Genomic DNA, 23,355 nt, shown 5'->3' with positions numbered 1-23,355 from the left:
CGATGAATGTCTGATCTGATCACATGACACGGCCAAGAGAAAAGGAAGAGAAGTAGGCGATTTACACAAAAATAACCCAAAAGTGGAAGAAAAGCACAGACTGACCCTCCGGCGAAACTATTTCACCAATCTAACCCTTTTGTGTGGCGCCCCTCCCAAGGGCGCCACACATGCCCATGTGGCGCCCCGGCGCCGGCGCCACACACCCATCCTACGTGGCCCGTCGACGCCGAGCTGGTGACCCCGATCCGACGTGGCAGCACGAGTGGCGCCGCTCCGGCCGGCGCCACACTTTGAAAGTGTGGCGCCCACGGGAAGGGCGCCACACATTGACTTAAGTTTGGGCGCCGCGCGCGCCCAGCCCGACCCTCTTCTTTCTTTCTTCCTCTGTTCCTCTTCTCTCCTCCAAAGGCGCCCGGTTTTCTCTCTCCCCCTCTCTCCACCCCACCAAATCAACCACCAAATCGTCGGATCTGTCCGTGGAGATCGTTCCCAACTCGTTGCTTGAGGTAATCTCCTCCGTTTCCCTCTTTTCATCCATTGATTTTGTGTATTTGCTCCAATCTATATGTGAAACCCTAGATGTGGATTTGGTTGATTTGAGGGTGGAGATGGATTTGGTTGGATGTTAGGGTTGTTGAAGTAGAAGAAATGGTAGTGTGCTAGTTTGTATGGGTAGATTATGTTGATTATGGTATCTAATGAACACATGTGTGTATGTGTTGTTCCCATTATGCTAGGGGGATGGAAAGAATTGTTCATGTTCATCATGTGGACAAGGATGCTTACTTGAAGGGAAACATAGAGCCGGACCCGGAAGAGGTTGACTTGGTGTTTGACGTTAGCCCTAACTTTGCGGAGGTGGTAGCACAAGTTAGGGTTGAGTTGAATTGGAATGAGCCAAATGATGGTATTGAGCTAGAGGGAAGGCATAATGTGGGGTTTGGAATGCACACCCGTTGGAAGATAATGCGTATCAACTCCGAGCAACGTTGGTCCATTTACAAGGAGACGGTGGCCGGGTCACAAGATAAGGCTTTGGAGTTGTTTGCAACCAAGACGGTTGAGGCTCGTATCGAGCTTGACCTTAACCGGCCCTCCTCCCCGTTCGAGAGAGGACTCCTCCACCCATGAGCCAAGAAGAGGCCACCCAATCTCCCATTGTCCAATCTCCCATTGCCCAACAACCTCCGTTGGATAATGAGTATGATGAGCACGAAGATGGTGATGATTGTTTCGAGATGAATGGCAACAATGTGGGTGATTTGGATAAATATTGGACGCAAGAGGAGATGGACCACTCCATTCCTTATTCCCGATGCTATGCGTCGGACTCGGATGATGATGGACCCGAAGAGGAGGTTGACGAGGATGGCTTCACCGCTAAGGAAGCCGAAAGAGCCGAGATCTTCAAGAAGGTAACCGGACGGGATATCCGGGTACCATTGTTCCGTGATGTTAGTCTTGCGGATGGAGCCGTGGTTGATGGTGGTAAAAGTTTACTTCTTGGAGCTAGGCCACTATCCAAGAGAGATGTGGAAGCTACGACGTCTATGATCTCTAAAGGGCTCACGTTTGATACCTTCTTGGAATTGAAGATATGGTTGAAGGAGTTCTCCATTAAGCATCATCGCCCTTACATCGTTGTTCACTCGGACTTGAAGAAGCGGTACACGCTAAAATGTGTAGATAAAAGGTGCCCATGGGTTGTCCGTGCACGACCTTTCAAAAAGGGCCCTCTTGGCACATAACAAGTTGTGTAGCCACTCACATGTGCCGGGGACCGAAGCTTGATGGCAAGGATGCACAGCCGGACCACCGTCAACTCACATCCGAGTTCATTGCATACAAGCTCTCGGCGGAGATATCATCACTTCCTATCATGAGCATTAGGTCCGTGCAAGATACGGTCAAATCCCGGTTTGCCTACGACGTCAAGTACGGGAAGGCATGGAAGGCCAAACAAGCCGCATTCAAGATGTTGTATGGTGATTGGGAGGAAGCATACAACCGTATCCCTAGGTTGTTGTTAGCGATGGCCGCAACTAACCCGGGCATGGTGCATGTGGTCGAGCCTTCCGCAACCAAAATGACATTGCATGATGGTAAAAGAGTGAGGGTATTTCACCGTGCATTTTGGTCATTCCAGCAATGCACGAGGGCATTCGAACATTGTAGGCCCGTCATAGCCGTGGATGGTACCTTCTTGACCGGTCAATACAAGGGCACACTATTGGTGGCAATAGCAAGTGATGCAAGCAACCGTTTAGTACCATTGGCTTTTGCATTGGTAGAGATTGAGAACAATGATAATTGGCAATGGTTTTTCCATATATTGAGGACGAGGGTCATACCACCCTCAAAGGAAGTGTGTGTCATCTCCGATCGTCATCAAGGAATTCTCAATGCGGTGGAGGTTACAATTCCCGGGCATGCTCCCTTGCATCACCGATGGTGCATGAGGCATTTTTGTGCGAACTTCTACCGGGCATGCAAGAGCAAAGAGTTGTCTGACCTTCTTCAAGATTGTTGCCTCGCTTATTCGGAGCGCCGCTTCGCAAACCTATACAACGGCTTGCTGAAGCACAAAGACCTCAACGCGGGTGGTCAAGAGTTTCTTCATAGACACCTCGTATTTAACTCAAAGTGGGCAAGAGCTTATGATGAGGATGGGAGGAGATATGGCCAAATGACAAGCAACATGGCCGAGTGCTTCAACAATGTTTTGAAGGGTGTCCGTGCATTGCCCGTGACGGCAATCATTCAATACACATTCGAGAAGTTGAATGTCTATTTCCAGAACTACACCGATGAAACGGAGAAGGAAATTGCTTTGAATGCCGAGTTCCCAAAGAAGGTTCAAGAGTTCATGGATTTTCGGGCGAGGAAGGCCGACTCCCAAACGGCTACATGTTATGATAATGTTGATCTGGGTTTACCAAGTGAATGAGCCGGGGGCACCACACAAGGTGGTGTCCAACACGGAGGCCGGGCTTTCCGTGTGTCCCTAAAGACATGTGAATGCACATGTAGGAGGCCCTCTTTGCTTCATTTGGCTTGCTCCCACTTGCTAACAGCGGCACGCACTAGACGTGTGGACTACAATAACCCGCTCACCGTTCGGGAGTCCGAGTTCTCAATCGAAGCCACAAAGAGGACATGGGCTCCAAGGTTTTGTCCTTACTTGGATCAATCACAATGGCCGGAGTATCATGGAGTGCAAGTTTGGCCAGATCCGGAATGGAAGGTTGTGAAACGTGGAAGAAGAAAGACAAAGAGGTATCACGGAGATATGGATAGATGGGGTCATTCCGGAAACGAGGTTATTCCAAGAAGCTCGCGAGCCAACTAATTGTGGATCCTGCAATAGTAAGGGCCACAATAAAAGGAAGTGCACATCCGGCAAAAAATCAAAGGGCAATGATGCTAGCACAAGTCAAGCATCAAGTAGCCAACAAGCTTCAAATCAACCTCCAAGCCAACAAACCCCAAGCCAACAAGCTCCAAGCCAACAAGCTCCAAGCCAACAAGCTCCAAGCCAACAAGCTCCAAGCCAACCGCGTCAAACTCCTCCAAGCCAACAAGCTCCAAGCCAACCGCGTCAAACTCCTCCAAGCCAACAAGCTCCAAGCCAACCGCGTCAAACTCCTCCAAGCCAAACGCGTCAACCTCCTCCAAGCCAAACGCGTCAACCTCCTCCAAGCCAAACGCGTCAACCTCCTCCAAGCCAAACGCGTCAACAAGCTCCTACGCAACAAGGTCCAAGGCAACAAGCCTCAAGGCATCAACCACAATGGCGACAAGCTCCAAGGCAACAAAGGATTCACGTAGGGCTTAGTAGAGGTGGCCGTCACAGTGCTAGTATGCTACGATACCTAGCGGGGCCTTATCCGTATGTGTCTCGAAGTTACTACTTGCATTGTACTTTCTATTTTCATATTCCATGACTAACTTTGGTTTTTCAATTTGGTTTACAGGTATGGCAACTCAACCCACCAAGGGGAAGGGAGCATGGGAGGGCAATGAGAAGGAGGAGTCCGTTTGGGAGGAGGCGGTAAGGACGGTGCGGAAGAAGGAGAAGGAAGCACTAGAGAGGAAGAAGAAGGAGGAGGAAGACAAGAAGATGGCGGAGAGTGCCCGTATGCAAAAACAGTATGAGGAATACATATTGTTCCACAAGAGGAGGAATGCCAAGCTGAAGGCCGAACGGGACCGCGAGGCACGGATAAAATTCCTGAGGAGCTGCCAACTTGAGCAAATTGCGAGGGAGAGGGCCAATAGGATGCACCTAGAGGAGGTGGCTAGGGAGGCTGAACGCATCAAGGAGGAGAGAGCTCAAGCGGAAGCTGCAAAGACGGAGGAGCGCCACCACTTCTTCGATTCGGTCGTTCGGTTGGCTCGTGACTTAAGGGAGAAGGAAGAATTGGCTGAAGAAGCTAAGAAGAAGAAGGCAAGGGGGAGGGAGCCTTTGCGACGCGGTGATGTCCCTTTGGCTATGTTCTTGTTGTCGAACCTTTATGTTGTCCGAACCTTGATCTTCTCGAACCTTCGTGTCGTTGAACCTTATTGTAATTGAAACCTTGATGTCGTCGAACCTTATTTGTCATTTGAACCATTTATGCTTGTGTCAATGTGTGGTACATATTCAGTGCAATGTTCTTGTTGTCAAAACTGTTGGAATATGGTAGGATTTTTCATGGTTTTAACACAAGTCAATGTGTGGCGCCCTTCCCACTGGCGCCACACATGCAAGTGTGGCGCCGTGGCATCGGCGCCACACGTGCCAACTTATATGACCTATTGGGTCGAAAACATCCGGGGGCTCCGGACGATAAGTCCTTAGCCGTTTTGGCGACCCTCTTTGTGTGGCGCCCTTCCCACCGGCGCCACAGGTGCTTGTGTGGCGCCGTGGCATCGGCGCCACACATGCCAACTTATATGAACTATTGGACCCAAAACATCCGTAAGACAAATCGTACGGGACTTAGCCGTTTTGGCGACCCTCTCCGTGTGGCGCCCGTGGCACGCGCGCCACAGAAGCATGTGTGGCGCCGATGCCACGGGCGCCACACAAAGAGGGTCGCCAAAACGGCTAAGTCCCAGACGATTTGTCTTACAGTATGTTTTGTGCAATTAGACATGCATCTGTGGCGCCGATGCCACGGGCGCCACACTCTGCAATGTGGCGCCAGTGGGAAGGGCGCCACTCATTGGCATGTGTTAAAACCATGGAAAATCCTACCATATTCCAACAACACTGCCATCATGTCAAAAGCTATGTCATACACACATCATACCAACAACCATTTTGTACACACATCATGGACATAACATCATCAAACCTAACATCGTAGCACATAGTTTCATACAATTTAAGATAGCATTCAAACAACACGAAGCAACGAAGATAGAGTTGACAACACTCGACGTTCTAACTATCGGTGTCGGAGCCGGATTCGCCGGTGTGGGGGTAGTGCACACGGCAGGCGGTGTCGTCGAACACCTTGACGATCATCTCGCCGTCCCCCTCGTACAGGAAGGTGAGCTGGCAGCCGGGCTCGAGGTGGAGGTCACGGGCGAACTTGTCTCACCCCGTGTGCGGGTACATCTTGCCCCGCCCGTCGAACGGGACCTCCACGGGCCGGCGACGAAGTTGCAGCTAGCCTCCCGTAGCTGCAAGTGCGCCGGCTCGACGCCGTCGACGAACTCGGCGAACTTGTCCGGTAGCCGCTTGATGCCGAGTGGGTCGTCGTCGATGCGGAGGAGGAACTCGAAGCGGCGTTCGTCATGCGAAGACGAGGAGGATGCGGGTGACGGTGATCGTGGGGCCCTTGCTGCTCCACCGCGGCGGCCCCTTCCCCGGCCCGGGCGCCCGGGACCGCGGCGGCCGCCCCTTCCCCGTCCACCGGCACCGGCCATCCTACATGTTTACGTTTTTGAACCATATTACGATCCTTTCAACTAACAAATATGAGTAACTCCATCACAAATACTAGGCATACATGTGGGTTCATACACATACATACACATACATACATAGAGTTCATACACATACATGTGAAATTTCATATGTAGATTTCTACACATCTATGGTTCAAACACATGCATACATGAGGCTACCATCTCCAACACAAACAATACAATATAGAGTGCACAAAAGAAAGAAAACATGTCTAGGGTTCATGTCCAAATCTAGCCCGATCTATGAAATTAGTGGATGAATGGAGAAGATTTGAAGGAGATTACCTTGACAAATGGATGGGGAACGATCTCCACGGACAGATCCGACGATTTGGTGGTGGATTTGGTGGGGGAGAGGGAGGAGAGAGAGAACCGGGTTGGGGAGGAGGAAGAGAAGAAGAGAAAGAAAGAAGAGGGTCGGGCTGGGCGCGCGCGCGCCCAAACTTAAGTCAATGTGTGGCGCCCTTCCCGGGGCGCCACACTTTCAAAGTGTGGCGCCGGCCGGAGCGGCGCCACTCGTGCTGCCACGTCGGATCGGGGTCACCAGCTCGGCGTCGACGGGCCACGTAGGATGGGTGTGTGGCGCCGGCGCCGTGGGCGCCACATGGGCATGTGTGGCGCCCTTGGGAGGGGCGCCACACAAAAGGGTTAGATTGGTGAAATAGTTTCGCCGGAGGGTCAGTCTGTGCTTTTCTTCCACTTTTGGGTTATTTTTGTGTAAATCGCCAGAGAAGTAGGTAGTACTACGGCAGAAAATAGTAGTCAAAGATAGCATCACATGCTCAGCGTCCGCGCAAGTCCGGAATGTACGCATAGTGCTAATCCACACCTAGCTACACCAGCTTGACCAGTGAAAACTGTCAATGTGGTATCGGCGGCCGAAAGTCTCTTCACGATCTCGATCCTACCATGCGTGTCGTCGTCCGACTCAATTCATCTGATAGTACATTTTTCAAGACTGCTATGTCTCTTGGTTAATCAGTACGTAAAACTCTTGCACGTTGCCTGAAAAACCCTAAAAATAACCAGAACAGGAAACGGATCCAGATCTCAGGGGTAACATGTCCTTGTCACAGCTTGCACAAATGCTACAAGACGCATGACATGGCTCCGCTTCCATTCCACGACCAAAAAGAAGAAGAAGAAGCGCACGCAGTAACATGGTCACTCCATGTTCCCACGAGCTCCATCTGTGGAAGCTGCACGTCAAGACATGGCGTTATATAAGTCGAAGGTGATCATCCAGCTCCGACGGACTCCAATCCAACCACCACCAACACTTTACGATCCGATCAGAGTAGCAGTAACCACATGCCGATCAAGCTGGCTCTAGCCCGTCGCCGGAGCGCCGGCACGGTCGCCGTGCTCTTGCTTCTCTTGCTCACGGGCGCCGCGGTGGTGGCAACGACGGCCGACGGCAATGATGCCGGTGCCGCGGCAAGACGATGGTCGTCACCATCGTGGCTGTGGCAGCAGGGCCGTCGTGCTCATGCAGCGAGGAGGCTGCTGCTGGTGGTGCGGCCGGACAGCGCGGCCACGGCGGGCAAGGACACCAACGAATTCCACGTCGAGGGCGTTCGCCGTCCGGCGGACGGCAAGCTAGCCCGGGCGGTGGTGTTCGACGCCGGCAGGAAAATCCCAGACAGAGACGCAAACCACAGGCATAATTAGTTTGATGGACACCTCCTTCCTTCTCTCGAACCTGTAATCTCTCTTTGCAGATATCATCCTCGCCTGTAGAGATTAAACACTGACCAGTCTTCTTATGAAGATATGTGTAGTTCCTGTATAATTTAATGTGAATCTATTAGTTAGCTCCTGGCAAGATGCAATTGAGCGGACCAAGCTCAAATTTTGCTCCATTTCTATTGACCTGGGAGGCTGGGACAGGTCATCCATGCTGTGTCAGTCACCTTTGTACTAAAAACGATCACCAGTGAATCTGATTCACCTGGACTGAGCTACCTCGATTTATTATTCTCAAGGATACAATCGGACCTCCTTTGTATCCCGCTAGATTTCTTGCAAAAAACACTGGAAACAATCACCACTGGTTGTCAGTATTAAATCAAATATTTATTGCTCTAAACTACCATCAGCATTATTGCCTCACAAGTAATCAAATGAAGGAAATATCAAAAGATGCAGTAAAACATAATTAAAATAATAACAAATAATTTGAACAATGAGTTTATAAAAAAAAATAGTTACAGTCCACATCCCATCTATTGGTAAGTTCTACATTTGAGTAGCCTAACAATGTAATAACATTGAGCAACAACTATTAAGCAGCAATGTAACTGTCACCCATTTGTTTTCCTCTTCGCTAATTAACGAGCTATCAAAAGAAATGTCTAACTACTTCATACGGTCAGGAAGTATCAAACAAACTCCTCAGACCAGAAGGAACAGTTATACATCACAAGCCATACGCCTATTTTCTTAGGCGTCAGGTCCTGTTTCGCCTGCAGGACCTGTAAACTAACTGCATAATACTCGGGGATTATTGTTAATGTACAAAGATAGCACAAGGTGCTGCCTTTATACCCCGACATTTGTAACCAGACATCATTGCCGTTGGATGGATGGAGATTGCTGCACCTGCACTGGAGGGAAGAACCCAGTGCCTGACGTTGGGAAGAATCCGGCTGATGTTGGAGATTGCTGTGGTGCCTGTGGAGATTGTTGCTGCTGCTGCTGTTGGTTCTGAACTGGTGGCTGATGAGGTGGAGGGGGTGGTCCACTTGGCATTGCAAAACCTGCCGGCAACATTGGAAGCGGAGGGGGCAAAGAGCCCGCCATCATCCCAAAAGGTATCATTCCAAACATTCCTCCAGGACCTCCAGTATTTTGACTAAATTGCTGCATAAGTGGCGGCACCATAGGTTGCAATGGAGGTGGAGCAAATGATAAAGAACCTGGTGCTTGGTTAGCCTGTACTGGGGCCTGTGTGCTTCCAAGAGAAGTAGGTGCTGCTCCCATCTGTTGTTGCATTTGTGATATTTGTGCAAAGAAAGGGGGAGCACCCATATCACCAGCCTCCTGTTCAAGTCTAGGTCTCTTTGGCCTTTCAAAGCCTGGAGGCTCTGCTGAGAGTTCTCCAGAAGGAGGACCTCCATTTAGGGAAGCAGCTTGTTCAGCAGCAAGGGATGATAAAATGGAGGACAGCACTTGCTCGCGAGATGACAATGATGCAAGCTTATCTGCCATAGCTGCTGCTGTTATCTTGGGATCATCATCTGTAGCACTGGTCATGCTGGGAAGTGAGGTTGCCGGTTGCACTGTCTGAAACTGTGAAGATATCATAGCAGTTGTTTCCTCCGATGGAAACATAATAATGGGTGGACTAGAACTAGATCCTGCACCATTTGTGATAGTAGCACCATCAAGTCGTTTTCTCAGTTGCATGACATGTTCAGCCTCTGCTCGAGCAACCTGTTTGTCAATAACAAAGGGATTAGCTGTAAATCACTAGTAGATACATGAATAACTACTAAAATGCCACTACAGCAGCACAAAGACGGTACAGTCTTATCTATAATAGGTAGCAATGTTAAATTAAAATCAAATGTGCCTACACAAAAAAAAATCCAGGAATTTTAATAGATACATATACTACATAAAAGTAAATGTGTCAATAAGATATGTTAAACTGGCAACTATGTGGCCCATTGCCCTATGAATCACTATTTCGGCGAATAATTGCCAAATGTCACTAGAAAGACATAACAGTTTATCTAATGATAGCTAGCAATGTTTAATAAAGTGAAATGTGCATCGATAGAAATATCAGGCAAAAAAACAGATACTACATATAAGTAAATATGTTTTTGAAACTTCTAACTTCAGTTGACGAAATAACATATGTTTCGACTAACACCTATGCGACCCATAGCCCCATATATGCATCTACCAAACCTATCTCCTGACCTCCACCCCTGAACTTTCTGATACAAGCTGATTAGCCAATAAGAATCTGCAATTGGTTACAACACAGGCATGGGTCCATCAACCACGGGCATGTTAATGTATCAGCACATGCAAGCACACAGGGTAGGCCACCTTGACCAGAGATAGGTAAGATCTAAAACCTGTATAGTTGATACTGAAGACTGACACACTCTCAAGGATGGATCTGACCTACCAAAGTGTTGTACAATGGCATTCTGTTGATACAGATGTAGAGACAGATATATCATAGCTAGGCCTAAGATGGAACCATGGAGCAGTCTAATCCAGAAGTGGCTTGATAGAGATTATCATGCATGCATATGCTCCATAGCTTAGTAGCTGCATCATTTTATTCATATTGAATAATTTGCATAGATTTTTTTTTTATGGAGGCCGGATAGTCCATCCAAGCAAACACCATACATAAGGAAAGAAATAGTTCTACTGTGACTGCATTTAATTCCACGTACGAAAAAATGTAAAAAGCCGTAGCTCTTAAATTGTGTCTCTCGCGACGAGCTCTCGAAACTAGATCTCATTTATATATGTTTTGACAAAAGAAACAGAAAAGAAACTCTATTGTTGTAGGAAAGCAACTTCATGCTAAGAGTTGCTTTCACTACTTCTCTATATTTATAGGCAACTTAGTTTCAGAGATACTCAACTTAGCTACAACAGTCAGCAACTTCATAGTACTAAGACCAACGAACATTGTGCTACTAGCTTCCTATTATACTTTCTAGTGTTGTTGGCAACTTGGTTTCGGAGATAGGCAACTTAGTAGCAATGATATGCAACTTATAACAAACTGTGCACAACTTAGGTACATCAGTAGCCAACTTCACGACAATGGTGTGCAAGTGTGCAACTTCAAAACAATGGTGCTAGCCAACTTAGTACTAATGGTAGACAACATAGGAACAACAATAGGCAAGTTCACAACAAAGGTGCACCCAACTTTAGAATCCATCCCCAATGGGTTGCATTTGGCGCGGCTATAGTTGCTTCACTCCTAGTTGCAGCCATCCCATATTGGGTTGTAACTGGAGAAGACACAGTTGATACACTTCTCGTAAATAAATAAGTTGCTGCTCATTGTGTTCAGTTGTAGCCATCCCCGATTGGCTTGCATTCGGTGCAGGCAATAGCTGCTGCACTCAGCAGAGAAGCCAAAGGGGATGTCACTTTAAGAATGACGGTGCCCAGCCCTCCGCGGAGGCAGGCCAAACAGAAGTGGGTCGGAGCTCCAGGATGGCGGGATGGCGTGCGGACCAGCCAGATCGGCATACAGTGGCGGCATGAGCGAATCAAACAAGAAGAGGAGTTGCGGCATCGAGCGCACGTGGCGGCCAGAGAGGGTCTGGCTGTAGGGCGGTGGGGACCACAAGGTAATCGATGGGCTGCACACCAAGTACGCGGAGAGGTTCACGCCCGGTGCACCGAACTGGTGCCCCCAAACGAACACGAGCATGTCTGGCTGGGCTATGTTTTATACTCATTTTTTATCTATTTAAATACTAAAAGGCACCAATTAATTGGAAGATACTAGTTTAACAGAATTTGATCCAGTTTACAAGAGGAGAACAATGCTAGCTTCTTGGTCATGTGTTCAGAACAAAACAGCAGGCGAAACTTACACAAGTACTAAACCTGCCCACGAGTTCAGAAGAAAACGAGCAGCGAAAAAGACGTGCTCTGATGGTGCTCCGCCTGCTTCTTGGTCGACGGGAGATCGTCCGCGCCTCGCCTGCTGGTGCTCCGCCATGCCGTTCGCCTGCTGCTCTCGTCTCTCTGCTCATGTCTGCTGCGAACCTGCGATGGAGAAAGTCAACGGCGGCGGCACTCTCCGTTTGCCACGCCAGCAAGCACGCATAGGACTGTAGGAGCAGCTGCAAGGGCCAAGCTCCGGTGGAGGTGGGGGAGACGGGTGGGAGGGGTGGGGCTGCCGGCATGTAAGCCATGGCCAAGCTCTGATTCATGCGCAGAGGGGCTGCCCTAGCTGTCAGGTGTGTGAACTGGGAAGAGAGATCAGAACTGGGGATCGGGAGAGAAGTCGAACGAAGGGGACAAGACGGGTTGGAGTGCAAGTAATCGGATCGGACGGCTGTCGTGTGTGCACTCGTTTCAACCAAATAACCTCAGTTTGATTTATAGCACCTGGGTATATATATATAATGCAAGTAGTTAAAAGGACAGAACTGTGCTTAAAGTGGGATGTTAAATTGGTCAATAAAGTTGTGTGCCCGTTAGCCAAGCAGACAATGGTTGGCCTACTGTCTTTCACTCTTCATCACACAGCTAAACTGTAACATGTCAACACAACTTTTCACCAAGGGATTCCAATAACAAAACAAAACTGTAGTTCCGCCTGTCATAGGGTATCTTACGCATCATTAATTTTCAAGAATGGTGTCATAGACAGAATAGCTAGTACAAGGTATCATAATTCATGGCGAGGAAGCTAATGAATCCAAGAGAACGGACAACAAAATCATGGAATTTGGCCAGACAACTCATTTAAATTGGGTAACAACCACAAGCACCAAAAATGGTCTTCTGCATGATTTTGCAGGAAGATCAACACAGTAATTGATACAACGATGACATGTAAGAGGATTAGAGGATGCAGGAGAAAAAAACCTTACTTGCAATTGAGTACGAAGAAGCTCCGACTTTGCTTCCTGTTACAACGCATGAACAGTAAAAAACATTAAGATTTGTAAATTTCAAGTTAGAGGACTTTGTGCTTGTACGAGTGGGTTCTTCCACTATCACAGCCAATGATGCGCCTTGAGATTTGTGTACATTCACCCACAGCATAGTTATTGTAACATGGGTGAGAGAATGTACACAGATAGCAATATGCACTCTATGGTTGACATAGTAGAAGCACCCATCATTGTATGAAGGGTGTTCCCACCGTAAGCAAGATAATAAACCATCCAAGGTAAAACATTTGGAAGATAATAGAAAAAAGTGCTGGAGACCTGTTCATTGAGTGCTACTTTTAGTTGATTAATCAGGTTTATCCTAGCCATGTCAACACTTTCAAGTTGCTCTATACACTTCTTCAGGATTGCTTCCTGTTCTTCAAGGTCCGTAATCAATGATGATGCCTGTGGAATACCTATAGAAAAATATGTAAATTATTATTACATCTTATGAATTATAATAAAGAAATGGAATGAAAGTATCGCAATGTCAGAGCATTACATATTTTTCATATCCATCGTTTTACTTCATAAATCCAGTAGGTGTAATTACACGCTTCAGATAATGGCAGGAAACTCCATAGCCAGGGAGCATTTTAATACGAAACCTTCCATTATAGTAGTTTTTACTCTAGAACTCATAATAAACATATACTCTAATTTGAAATGGCGTACAAACAAAATTTGTTTCACAGTTGACAGGAAAGATGAATTATCTCATGTAGAACACATGCTAAGCAGAAGGATGTGCTATACCAAAAAGAACACCGATGCATGTTATGTGCCAAACAAATGTTTTCTTCAATTCATTGCGCCCAAACCATGATACAGTTGCATCATTATAATTTTTTTATAAAAAGTAACAAGGCAACAATCAAATCCTCATTTATTAATCGATTTAGTCAACATGCAACTCCGCCTATGTTGTCCCAACATAGCCGGTCCCAAGCCCGGGTAAAGGAGGAGGGTTGTGATAGACTTGGCGAGCCAACGTAAAAAAGCCCAGCCACTCTTATGGAGATGAAACCCAAAAAGATTTTCGTTGGGGCGTAACCCTCTTAGCGACGCACCATATCGGAACCCAGGTGTGGGGTCAAATGGGCAAGGGCCGGGTCGTCACCCCCTAGGTGGCGCGCCGTATCTTGATCTGGATACGGTGGCAAGTGAGCAAGGATCGGGTCGTCGCATCCTTAGCGGCGCGCTACATCGGCGCCCAGGTGTAGTGGAAAATGAGCAAGGGTCTTCGCATTTGACTCGACGAGTGCGAAGGGTAAGGAAGCTAGCCGAGCCTAGGAGGTTCCGCTTAGGTAGCTGGAACGTAGGGTCCCTGACAGGTAAGCTTCGGGAGCTAGTTCATACAGCGGTGAGGAGAGGTGTTGATATCCTTTGTGTCCATGAGACCAAGTGGAGGGGACAGAAGGTGAAGGAAGTAGAGGATACCGGCTTCAAGCTGTGGTATACGGGAACGGCTCCAAACAGAAATGGAGTAGGCATCTTGATCAACAAGAGCCTCAAATCTGGAGTGGTAGACGTCAACCGGATTATCCTGGTCAAGCTGGTAGTTGGGGACTTAGTTCTCAATGTTATTAGCGCTTATGCCCCGCAAATAGGCCACAATGAGAACACCAAGAGGGAGTTCCGGGAAGGCTTAGAGGACTTGGTTAGGGGTGTACCTAGTGGCAAAAAGCTCTTCATAGGAGAAGACCTTAATGGCCACGTGGGTACATCTAACATAGGTTTGAAGGGGTGCATGGGGGCTTTGGGCTATGACATCAGGAATCAAGAAGGGGAAGATGTCCTAAGCTTTGCTTTAGCGTACGACATGATCGTAGCTAACACCCTCTTTAAAAAGAGAGAATCTCATCTAGTGACTTTTAGTAGTGGCCACCACAGTAGCCAGATTGACTTCATCCTCTCAAGGAGAGAAGGCAGGAGTGCGTGCCTAGATTGTAATGTGATACCTGGAGAGAGTGTTGTTCATCAGCATAAGCTTGTGGTGGCTGACTTCCGCTTTCGACTTCGTGTCCAGCTGGATAAGCATGCGAAAGCCGCTAGAACGAAGTGGTGGAAGCTCAAGGGGGAGGTAGCCCAGACGTTCAAGGAGAGGGTCGTTAAGGAGGGCCCTTGGGAGGAAGGAGGTGATGCAGACAATATGTGGATGAAGATGGCAACCTGTATTCGTAAGGTGGCCTTAGAGATGTTTGGAGTGTCTAGGGAAAGTAGAAGCAAAGTTAGGGATACCAGGTTATTAAGGAGAAGAAGGATTGTTTCGGACGCCTGTACCTGGATAGGAGTGGATAGGAGTGCAGACAACATGGAGAAGTACAAGATGGCAAAAAAGACCGCAAAGCGAGTTGTGAGTGAAGCAAGGGGCCAGGCGTATGAGGACCTCTACCAGCGGTTAGGCACGAAGGAAGGCAAAAAGGACATCTATAGGATGGCCAAGATCCGAGAGAGGAAGACAAGGGATGTTGACCAAGTCAAATGCATCAAGGACGGAGCAGACTAGCTCCTGGTGAAGGACAAGGAGATTAAGCATAGATGGCGGGAGTACTTCGACGGGCTGTTCAATGGGGAGACTGAGAGCTCTACCATTGATAGGACAACTCCTTTGATGATACCAGTAGGCGTTTTGTGCGGCAAATCCAGGAGTTTGAGGTCAAGGAGGTGTTGAAAAGGATGAAGGGAGGCAAGGCAATGGGCCCTGATTGTATCCCCATTGAGGTGTGGAGAGGCCTCGGAGACATAGCGATAGTATGGCTAACTAAGCTCTTCAACTCCATTTTTCAGGCAAACAAGATGCCAGAAGAATGGAGACGCAGTATATTAGTACCAATCTTCAAAGGGGATGTTTAGAGTTGTACTAACTACCGTGGAATTAAGCTTATGAGCCATACAATGAAGCTATGGGAGAGAGTCATTGAGCACCGTTTAAGACGAATGACAAGAGTGACCAAAAATCAGTTTGGTTTCATGTCTGGGAGGTCGACCATGGAAGCCATCTTCTTGGTACGACAACTCATGGAGAGATCCAAGGAGCAAAAGAAGGACCTGCATATGGTGTTCATTGACTTGGAGAAGGCCTACGATAAGATACCGCGACACGTCATGTGGTGGGCCTTAGAGAAACACCAAGTCCCAGCAAAGTACATTACCCCCATCAAGGACATGTACGATAATGCTGTGATAATTGTTCGAACAAGAGATAGCGATACCGATGACTTCCGATTAAAATAGGACTACACCAGGGGTCAGCTTTGAGCCCTTATCTATTTGATTTGGTGATGGATGAGGTCACAAGGGATATACAAGGAGATATCCCATGGTGTATGCTCTTTGCGGATGATGTGGTCCTAATCGATGATAGTCGAACGGGGTCAATACGAAGTTAGAACTATGGAGACAAACCTTGGAATCGAAAGGTTTTAGACTTAGTAGAACTAAAACTGAGTACATGATGTGCGGTTTTAGTACTACTAGGCACGAGGAGGAGAAGGTTAGCCTGGATGGGCAGGAAGGACACCTTTCGATACTTGGGGTCAATCCTGCACAAGGATGGGGATATTGGTGAAGATGTGAACCACCGGATCAAAGCCGGATGGATGAAGTGGCGCCAAGCTTTTGGCATTCTTTGTGATAAGAGTGCCACAAAAGCTAAAAGGCAAGTTCTATAGGACGGCGGTTCGACCCGCAACGTTGTATGGCGCTGAGTGTTGGCCGAATAAAAGGCGGCATATTCAACAGTTAGGTGTGTCGGAGATGCGCATGTTCAGATGGATGTGTGGCCACACGAGGAAGGACCGAGTCCGGAATGATGATATACGAGAAGTTGGGGTAGCACCGATTGCAGAGAAGCTTGTCCAACATCGTCTAAGATGGTTTGGGCATATTCAGCTCAGGCCTCCAGAAGCTCCAGTGCATAATGGACGGCTAAAGCGTGCTAATAATGTCAAGAGAGGACGGGGTAGACCACACTTGACATGGGAGGAGTCCGTAAAGAGAGATCTGACTGGAGTATCACCAAAGAACTAGCCATGGAAAGAGCCGCATGGAAGCTTGCTATCCATGTGCCATAAGCATGAGTTGTTACGAGATCTTATGGGTTTCACCTCTAGCCTACCCCAACTTGTTTGAGAATAAAGGCTTTGTTGTTGTTGTTTTTGTCAACATGCAGCGCTTAATGCATATGATGGACACAGCAAGTCTCAACATTATGCAAACATCACAGCAAACATGACATGACATTGGAGCTATCAATATTCTGAAAGTTACAACAATAAGATATCAAGATAACACAGACAAAAGCACACATACACAAGTACAACATCATAAGTCCTACAAAATCTATGAATCAGATGAAGTTATGCAGTAAATCCCACATCATGCGCGTATAAGTCATAGTTAGTGAACGCAGAAACAATCTGCAAGTTGAATTACTTTTGTACCATTTCTTGAGCTCAGAGGGATCTTGCAGGTCATAATTTTATCCATTTCAAATCAAAAAATAGATACCGTTGTTTCACTTGATGTAAAAGTATTATGTTTTAGAAAAGATAGTATATATCAGCAAGGTGAAGTGTTCAAGAAGAACCATGTGACCCATCAACAGACAGGCCATTCATTTTCAACTCCTTAACATTGCCACCCAAATATCTTAGAAGTGCATCATGGAACTGGATGTAACAACCATGGAACAGGACAGGCCAAGAAAGAAGAACAGTGCCAAACACTCATCCATAGCATTTTTAGAACTAGTGAAGCAAGCAAAACCCTTACCATGGATACAAGCATTATCTACATCTTTGTCCATCTTCTCCAAAACATTAGCAGTAGTCTTGCAGTTGTTTAAAGCTGTGTCTTCATCAAAATATTGATCAATTAGAGATTGATATGCAGCCGCAACATTTTCAGGCATCCCGCCAAGAGTCAGTTCCTACAGTGGAAGTCAAACAGCAAATAGAGCACTCTCAAATTCATTCAAATAAGCCGAATCCATCTTAAGAGAGAGAGAGAGAGAGAGAGAGAGAGAGAGAGAGAGAGAGAGAGAGAGAGACCAACAGACAGGCACTGGAAACATACTTTTATTAATGTGCTGGAATCCTTCCGGGCAGCTTTGAGATCTGAGGTGGGGTTAGGGCTAGGATTTGAACAATTGCCGTTGTTATCCAATGTAGGAGGGTTCTCACCGAGGATTTCAACTTTCAGGCTCTCAATACGAGTTCCAAAAACCTTGCGCTCTTCCCAAATCCCTATCTGTAGTTTACAGAAACAAGTTAAACTTATATATCTTATTTTGGCCTTGCGGTCAAACAATTAAGCAACTCATTAAATTCACCAAGTGTATATCAATGCTCAAAATCCAATGTGGTTTCTAACAGTTCACCTGATGAATATGAGTCAACCAAATTTTCAGCAGATCCATACAACAGTGTTTACTCCAAGTCCCTCAGGACTTTGAAAGGATGATGTTTTGGAAATAGTTTTAGTCAAACCTTTTACGGCATGTGCCTCACAGTTTCTAGACATGTCATTAACATACCTTATGCAAGAATGCATGACCATACCTTCAAAAAATAATCTGGAGAATAACATACTAGGTGGGGAGCTGGACAGACAAACAACCTAAAACAGCAACGGAATTATGTGTCCAATAGTTTACCATGATGGAAGGCACAAAGCCTAGCATCACTCCAGAAAAAAAAGGTATTTCTGGACTGCTGATCATTAACCATTAAACATGTAATATCTTTGTTTTCTATATAGTGTATAAGAAGTTCCATTTCATCGTTTTTTTCTATAGTCTATAAGAAGGTTCATTTCATTTCAGATACAAGTAGTGCATGCAAATTCATTTGTGTTCTTCTTTTTTGTCCATAGTTATGACATCTTAGCTCGTTTCATATACGGATAGCATGGTAATTTTCTCCTTTATCATAAGCGCATTAATCCTTGTGCCCACTCGAAATATGCCTTATAATTCGAAATAAAGAGAGTAGTGATGAAATAAAAGACAACTTACCAATCTTGCGACCACTTTCTTTCCATGTTCTCCCCCGTTACCATAGACATCTTTCAGTGATCCAGGGAGAACCCTCCAGAACTCATTCACAAATTCTCCACCCTTGCGTTTGCTATTTTGCAGGATGTCATTTGATAGATACAGTAAAGAAACTTTCTTATCCTTCGTTGCATTATTAAATTGCTTCTCCCATGTGTCGACGATTCTTCTGGCTCTCTTCCGGTGAAAAACACACCAATGTGAAAGTGCTACTCAAGAGTTCAGGAATACAAAAGATAAGCTACTGGAATAAGGTATGCTGCTAAAATTATGTATCATGGTCAAAAAAACAGACGGAACAAACAAATATACATCTATAGATGCCATTGAATACTTGAACTCTAGAAAAATAGGATAGATCAAAAAAGTACACAGGCTAGAAAACCACAGAACAGAGCACAGCGAGATAAAGAGAAAAAGAAACACAATACTTGAGGAAATGTGTATGTACATAATGGAAATTAGCAAACTGAAACAGGGCTGCAATTGGCTTGTCACCACTACCAGTCTTGATAGAATCTGTTTTCTTTTTCATCCTTGGTCAAACTATCCCCAGTTAACACAGGCTTCATTCTAACCCAGAAAGAAAGAAACAAATGTAGATTCCCATTAGAAGATGGCCCACACTTCCAGTCATCTCATTCTACTTTGACAATTAATATTCTTGTATATTAGTGCATATATTCCAAAATAGATGACACTAGAGATTTTACAGTCTTCAGTGAGCAACTTTGACCGTTAACGTCTGTATGAATATCAGAACATGTATAGTGTGAAACTATTTTTCATGACAGCTCTAATGGTGTAAATTACTATTCAACAAATCTACTCCCTCCATCCAAAAAAAAAAAACTGCTCAATTTTTTTTAGATACAGATGTATCTATAACTAAAATGTGTCTATATTACCTCTGTATCTAGACAAATTGAGCAGCTTTTTCAGGGCGGAGGGAGTACATAGTTTACCATTAATTAGCGGTGACAGTTATAGCTTCGGCTCCTTTGATTCATAGGATAGAAAAAGTATAGGAATAGGAAAAGCATAGGACTGGGATGTCATGTCTACTTGAATCCTATGGGAAGATGAAATGTGGTTGATTGTAGCAAAGGAAATTTCCGTGAGGTATGACTTAATGTTTTTTTCCAATAGGATTTACACTAGAAGATTCCTATAGGATTAGTTCCTATGGGATATGTTCCTATGAATCAAACATCATGTGTAGGAAATTTTCCCATAGGATCCAAATCCTAGACAATTCCTCTGCAAATCCTATGAATCAAAGGAGCCAGACACCCTTACAATTGGCCTCTTTGATTCACAGGATTGTAAAAGCGCAGGAATAGGAAAGAGGCAATATTGCAATGTCATGCCCGCTCCAATTCTACAGGATTTCATATGCACCAAAGTTTGTTTGATTCCACCACTTGAAAAACAAAGGATTCTGAAAAAAGATGTTTGATTGGATGTTAGATTTTCTATGAAACTTCGTACATAGGATTCCTTAGGAAAAAATCCTGTGGTATATTCCTTCCTACAAATCAAACAACAAGTATAGGAAAATTTCCTTAGGATTTGAATCCTCCAAAATTCCTACGCAGTTCCTTTGAATCAAAGAGGCTTTAAATGTTGCAGCATATCATATAGTATTTCAGTCTTAGACTTCCTCACATAAGATGAAAGAACAAAGACATAAAAACATACATGTAATCTGCTCTTTAAATGGTAAGTAATTAAGTACAGAAAAGCATCTGAATGTTGAATGATTATGTCCTTAAAATTCATTAAGTTCAGCAGATGTCAGTTGTCACTTGTCACTTGTGGTTAGCTTAAGTGGAGAATAGTTCATTGTATAGACATATGGACTACTCCCTCCGTCCACAAATAAGTGCACATGCGGGTTTTTCAAGATAAATTATGAAGTGAAGTGAAAAATGCATTGGGAAGATGCATCTCTCCTCTTTAATTATTTCACCTCCAATGAGATCATCTAAGCAACCAGTGAAGTAACAAAAATATGAATACTACCATAGCAATACTCTCGCATCAACAATTAGAAAGAAATAATTTGATAGTCAGAACCACATGTCTTAGTTTTGTGACATGATTCGTTCTGCTCACTCTTCCTAAAAAAAATGGCTCACTCAATTTGCTGAATTGAGCATGAGAATAATTCTATCTAACAACCAAGAAACTTAGACAGCCTACAGGATACTACTGCACTGTGACATGTATTCCTAACAGTTTCTTCCGTTTTGTCATTTTCTAAGGGGAATGCCCTAAAAGGATATAATAATGAAAAGAAGATTGTGCTGCTATTCGGAGAAAGGCGAGAAAAGTAAGCATCGGCAGCCCAAACACAGTTACAGTACGAACCCAAATTGTACGACCAAAAGAACAATCAATGAGCTGCAGAAACATTTTGTCCAGTAGAGTTATACCCATAGGAGTACGAACACAGTTACTATTATGCATCAGTAAGTTAACCACAAGAAGCAGACCACGGAACGGAACCCAAGCCAACAGGCTAAAAAATGATAGGCACCGTGAGAAGCAGAACAAGGCGGCCAAGCCAACAACACATCAAGCCCAAATCGGATCTCGTGCGGTCAGGTCTACTCATCCACATTGCAATTTAGGCTGCAATCCAATACTACATCAATCCAGGGAACAAAAACAAGCTAAGCTATCAAGTTTGCAGGCGCTGGAGAAATAAATCAACGGAGACAAGGATACTCTGGATGCTCGCCGCGGAGCTGTTGAGTTTGTTCAGCTTCTCTGCGAGCCCTTTCTCGCTGAACGAGCCGCCGCCGCCGCTGGTCTCCGCCTTCGCATCCGCCTTCGTCCCCGCCATCACGAAGGCTCCGCCTGAACCCGGCCGCTCCCTCGCTGACCCACTGAAACCCTAGAGAAATTTACGGTTCAAACACTCTCGGCGCGGAGAAAACGAGAGATATCTCGAAAAATATATCAGGAATTTGGGGGATTGCGGTGGAAGACTGGAGCTCGGAGATTTCGGGGCGGAGGCGAATACCCGATTTGCGAGTTCCTGAGTCCTGAGCTTGAATTCGCCGCCGGCGAGGAGGAGGGAGGGGAAGGGGGCGGAGGGAACACGAGAGGGTTTCCTCTGGTTTTTGGGTAGGTTTTTCGTGTGTTTTCTCCTTTTCTTCTTTCTTTTTCTCTTGTGGTTGCTGTAAGAGCTGGAAAAAGTATTACTATCGTATAATGGATGTTGTTGCGCTTCTTTCTCTCATTTTTTTAGCTCACAAATAGGTACACACAATCACTCAAATGAACGCACATACATCATATCCTTATAAGCGCCTTTGAGAAGCTGAGTTTAAGAAATTGGTTTGGCGAGTCTTGAAATTGATAAAATCACTACAAACATCTCGCTATCGTCGAAACATCGCCTTTCACTGAAAAATATTTCGTTTTTTAAGACACTGAAGTGTTAAACCTAGAATTTAAACTCCGTTGGGCTGGGGTGTCACCTCCCTCCTAACCTCCAACCTCAGGTTCAGGTGCACTTCTTTCTCAAAAGACGCGGATCTAATAGAAAAATTACTCTCTACTACTAATAATATACATGTGATGTGTCTCTTATTCCATGTTATTGATCTCATCAGTCAAGAAAACAAGTGTAACAATAATATTCGCAAAAATACTCTTTGGCTCTAAAGCATTAGTGATTCTTCTATTTTAAATTTTTCAAAATTAATATTTACAAGCTTAAGTAAAATAGAAAAACATTTTGGGTGTAGTTAATGATGTTCTATAAACATACAAAATTGCAACACTAAATTCGTTAAACTTTTGTCTACACAATAATGAAAAATCTGATAAATTTTGTAGTTTTGAGAATATACACTATTCACTGTACTATATTCATACTATTTTATTTCCCGAGCATACGTAGTGTTTTGATATGTTGCATGTTTGTAGAATACATCATTTATTATATCTAAAATTGTTTTTATAACTTTTTAAAACTTACAAAAAAAATTAAATTTATAAAATTAAATGGATCGTTGGAGCTTGGGAGCCAGAAATTCCTACTCTTATATTCAGCTCTAGAAAAATATATAATACTCCCTTCGGCCACTAAAAATATAATACCCCCTTCGGAGGGGGTACAACTTTATAGCAAATCACCTAAAGAGACATGTCAAACCCACCAAATGAATAATGTATGTTTGTGTATTTCGTTTTCGATTGGCAACCTAACATACTACTCCCTTCGGACCTAAATACTTGTCGCAGATTTGCGCAAAATGTACGCTAAAATCTACTGAACTGGTCGAATCTGTGACAACTATTTAGGCTAGAAAGGAGTACATGTTTCACATAAATAGGATAATTCGCGCCATGAGTTGAGAGTGGGTGATGCGATAAAAGATATATAGCCAAAGATCGGGCATGTGCTTGTTAAGTTTGGCTTGACTAATTTTTACATTTTTTCTAGATAAAATTTCTTAAGGTAATATACCAATAAATATTTGATTTCCGCCGAGGTGTTTTAGTGGAAAGTGTAGAATAAATGGATAAATGAACCTAACAAAATTCCCCCCAATAGCGAGGTTCCACTACCATAGAATAGTAGAACATGGTCTCTTTCGAACGTCAGGTGCGTCAAAAGTTTAAATCACTCCCCTAACATGCTAGATGAGTTTGAAT

At 45.1% G+C, this 23,355-nt stretch overlaps 1 protein-coding gene across 1 annotated transcript; it reads right to left on the bottom strand.

Annotated features, from left to right (window-relative positions):
• Positions 1 to 8,135: 8,135 nt before the first annotated feature.
• LOC124703262 (regulation of nuclear pre-mRNA domain-containing protein 2-like) lies at positions 8,136 to 21,832 on the bottom strand. Its single transcript, XM_047235483.1, has 7 exons — positions 21,415 to 21,832; positions 18,643 to 18,890; positions 17,703 to 17,876; positions 17,400 to 17,556; positions 12,900 to 13,039; positions 12,558 to 12,593; positions 8,136 to 9,396 (listed from the first exon to the last, which is right to left on the bottom strand). The coding sequence occupies exons 1-7, from the start codon at positions 21,530 to 21,532 to the stop codon at positions 8,530 to 8,532; spliced, it is 1,740 nt and encodes a 579-aa protein (XP_047091439.1). The 5' UTR covers positions 21,533 to 21,832; the 3' UTR covers positions 8,136 to 8,529.
• Positions 21,833 to 23,355: the final 1,523 nt, after the last annotated feature.

Source organism: Lolium rigidum, chromosome 3 (assembly GCF_022539505.1).
Source record: "Lolium rigidum isolate FL_2022 chromosome 3, APGP_CSIRO_Lrig_0.1, whole genome shotgun sequence".
Lineage (NCBI taxonomy): Eukaryota > Viridiplantae > Streptophyta > Magnoliopsida > Poales > Poaceae > Lolium > Lolium rigidum.
The sequence above is the reverse complement of the archived record's forward strand: the minus strand, read 5'-3'. Positions and strand labels throughout refer to the sequence as shown.

Coding starts and splice junctions, on each gene's coding strand:
- LOC124703262 (XM_047235483.1), bottom strand. CDS start 21,532: ATGGCGGGGACGAAGGCGGATGCGAAGGCGGAGACCAGCGGCGGCGGC. Junction 18,891..21,414: donor CTCCGCGGCGAGCATCCAGA/GTATCCTTGTCT, acceptor ACTCTTGAGTAG/CACTTTCACATTGGTGTGTT. Junction 13,040..17,399: donor AGATAATGCTTGTATCCATG/GTAAGGGTTTTG, acceptor ATTTTTCTATAG/GTATTCCACAGGCATCATCA.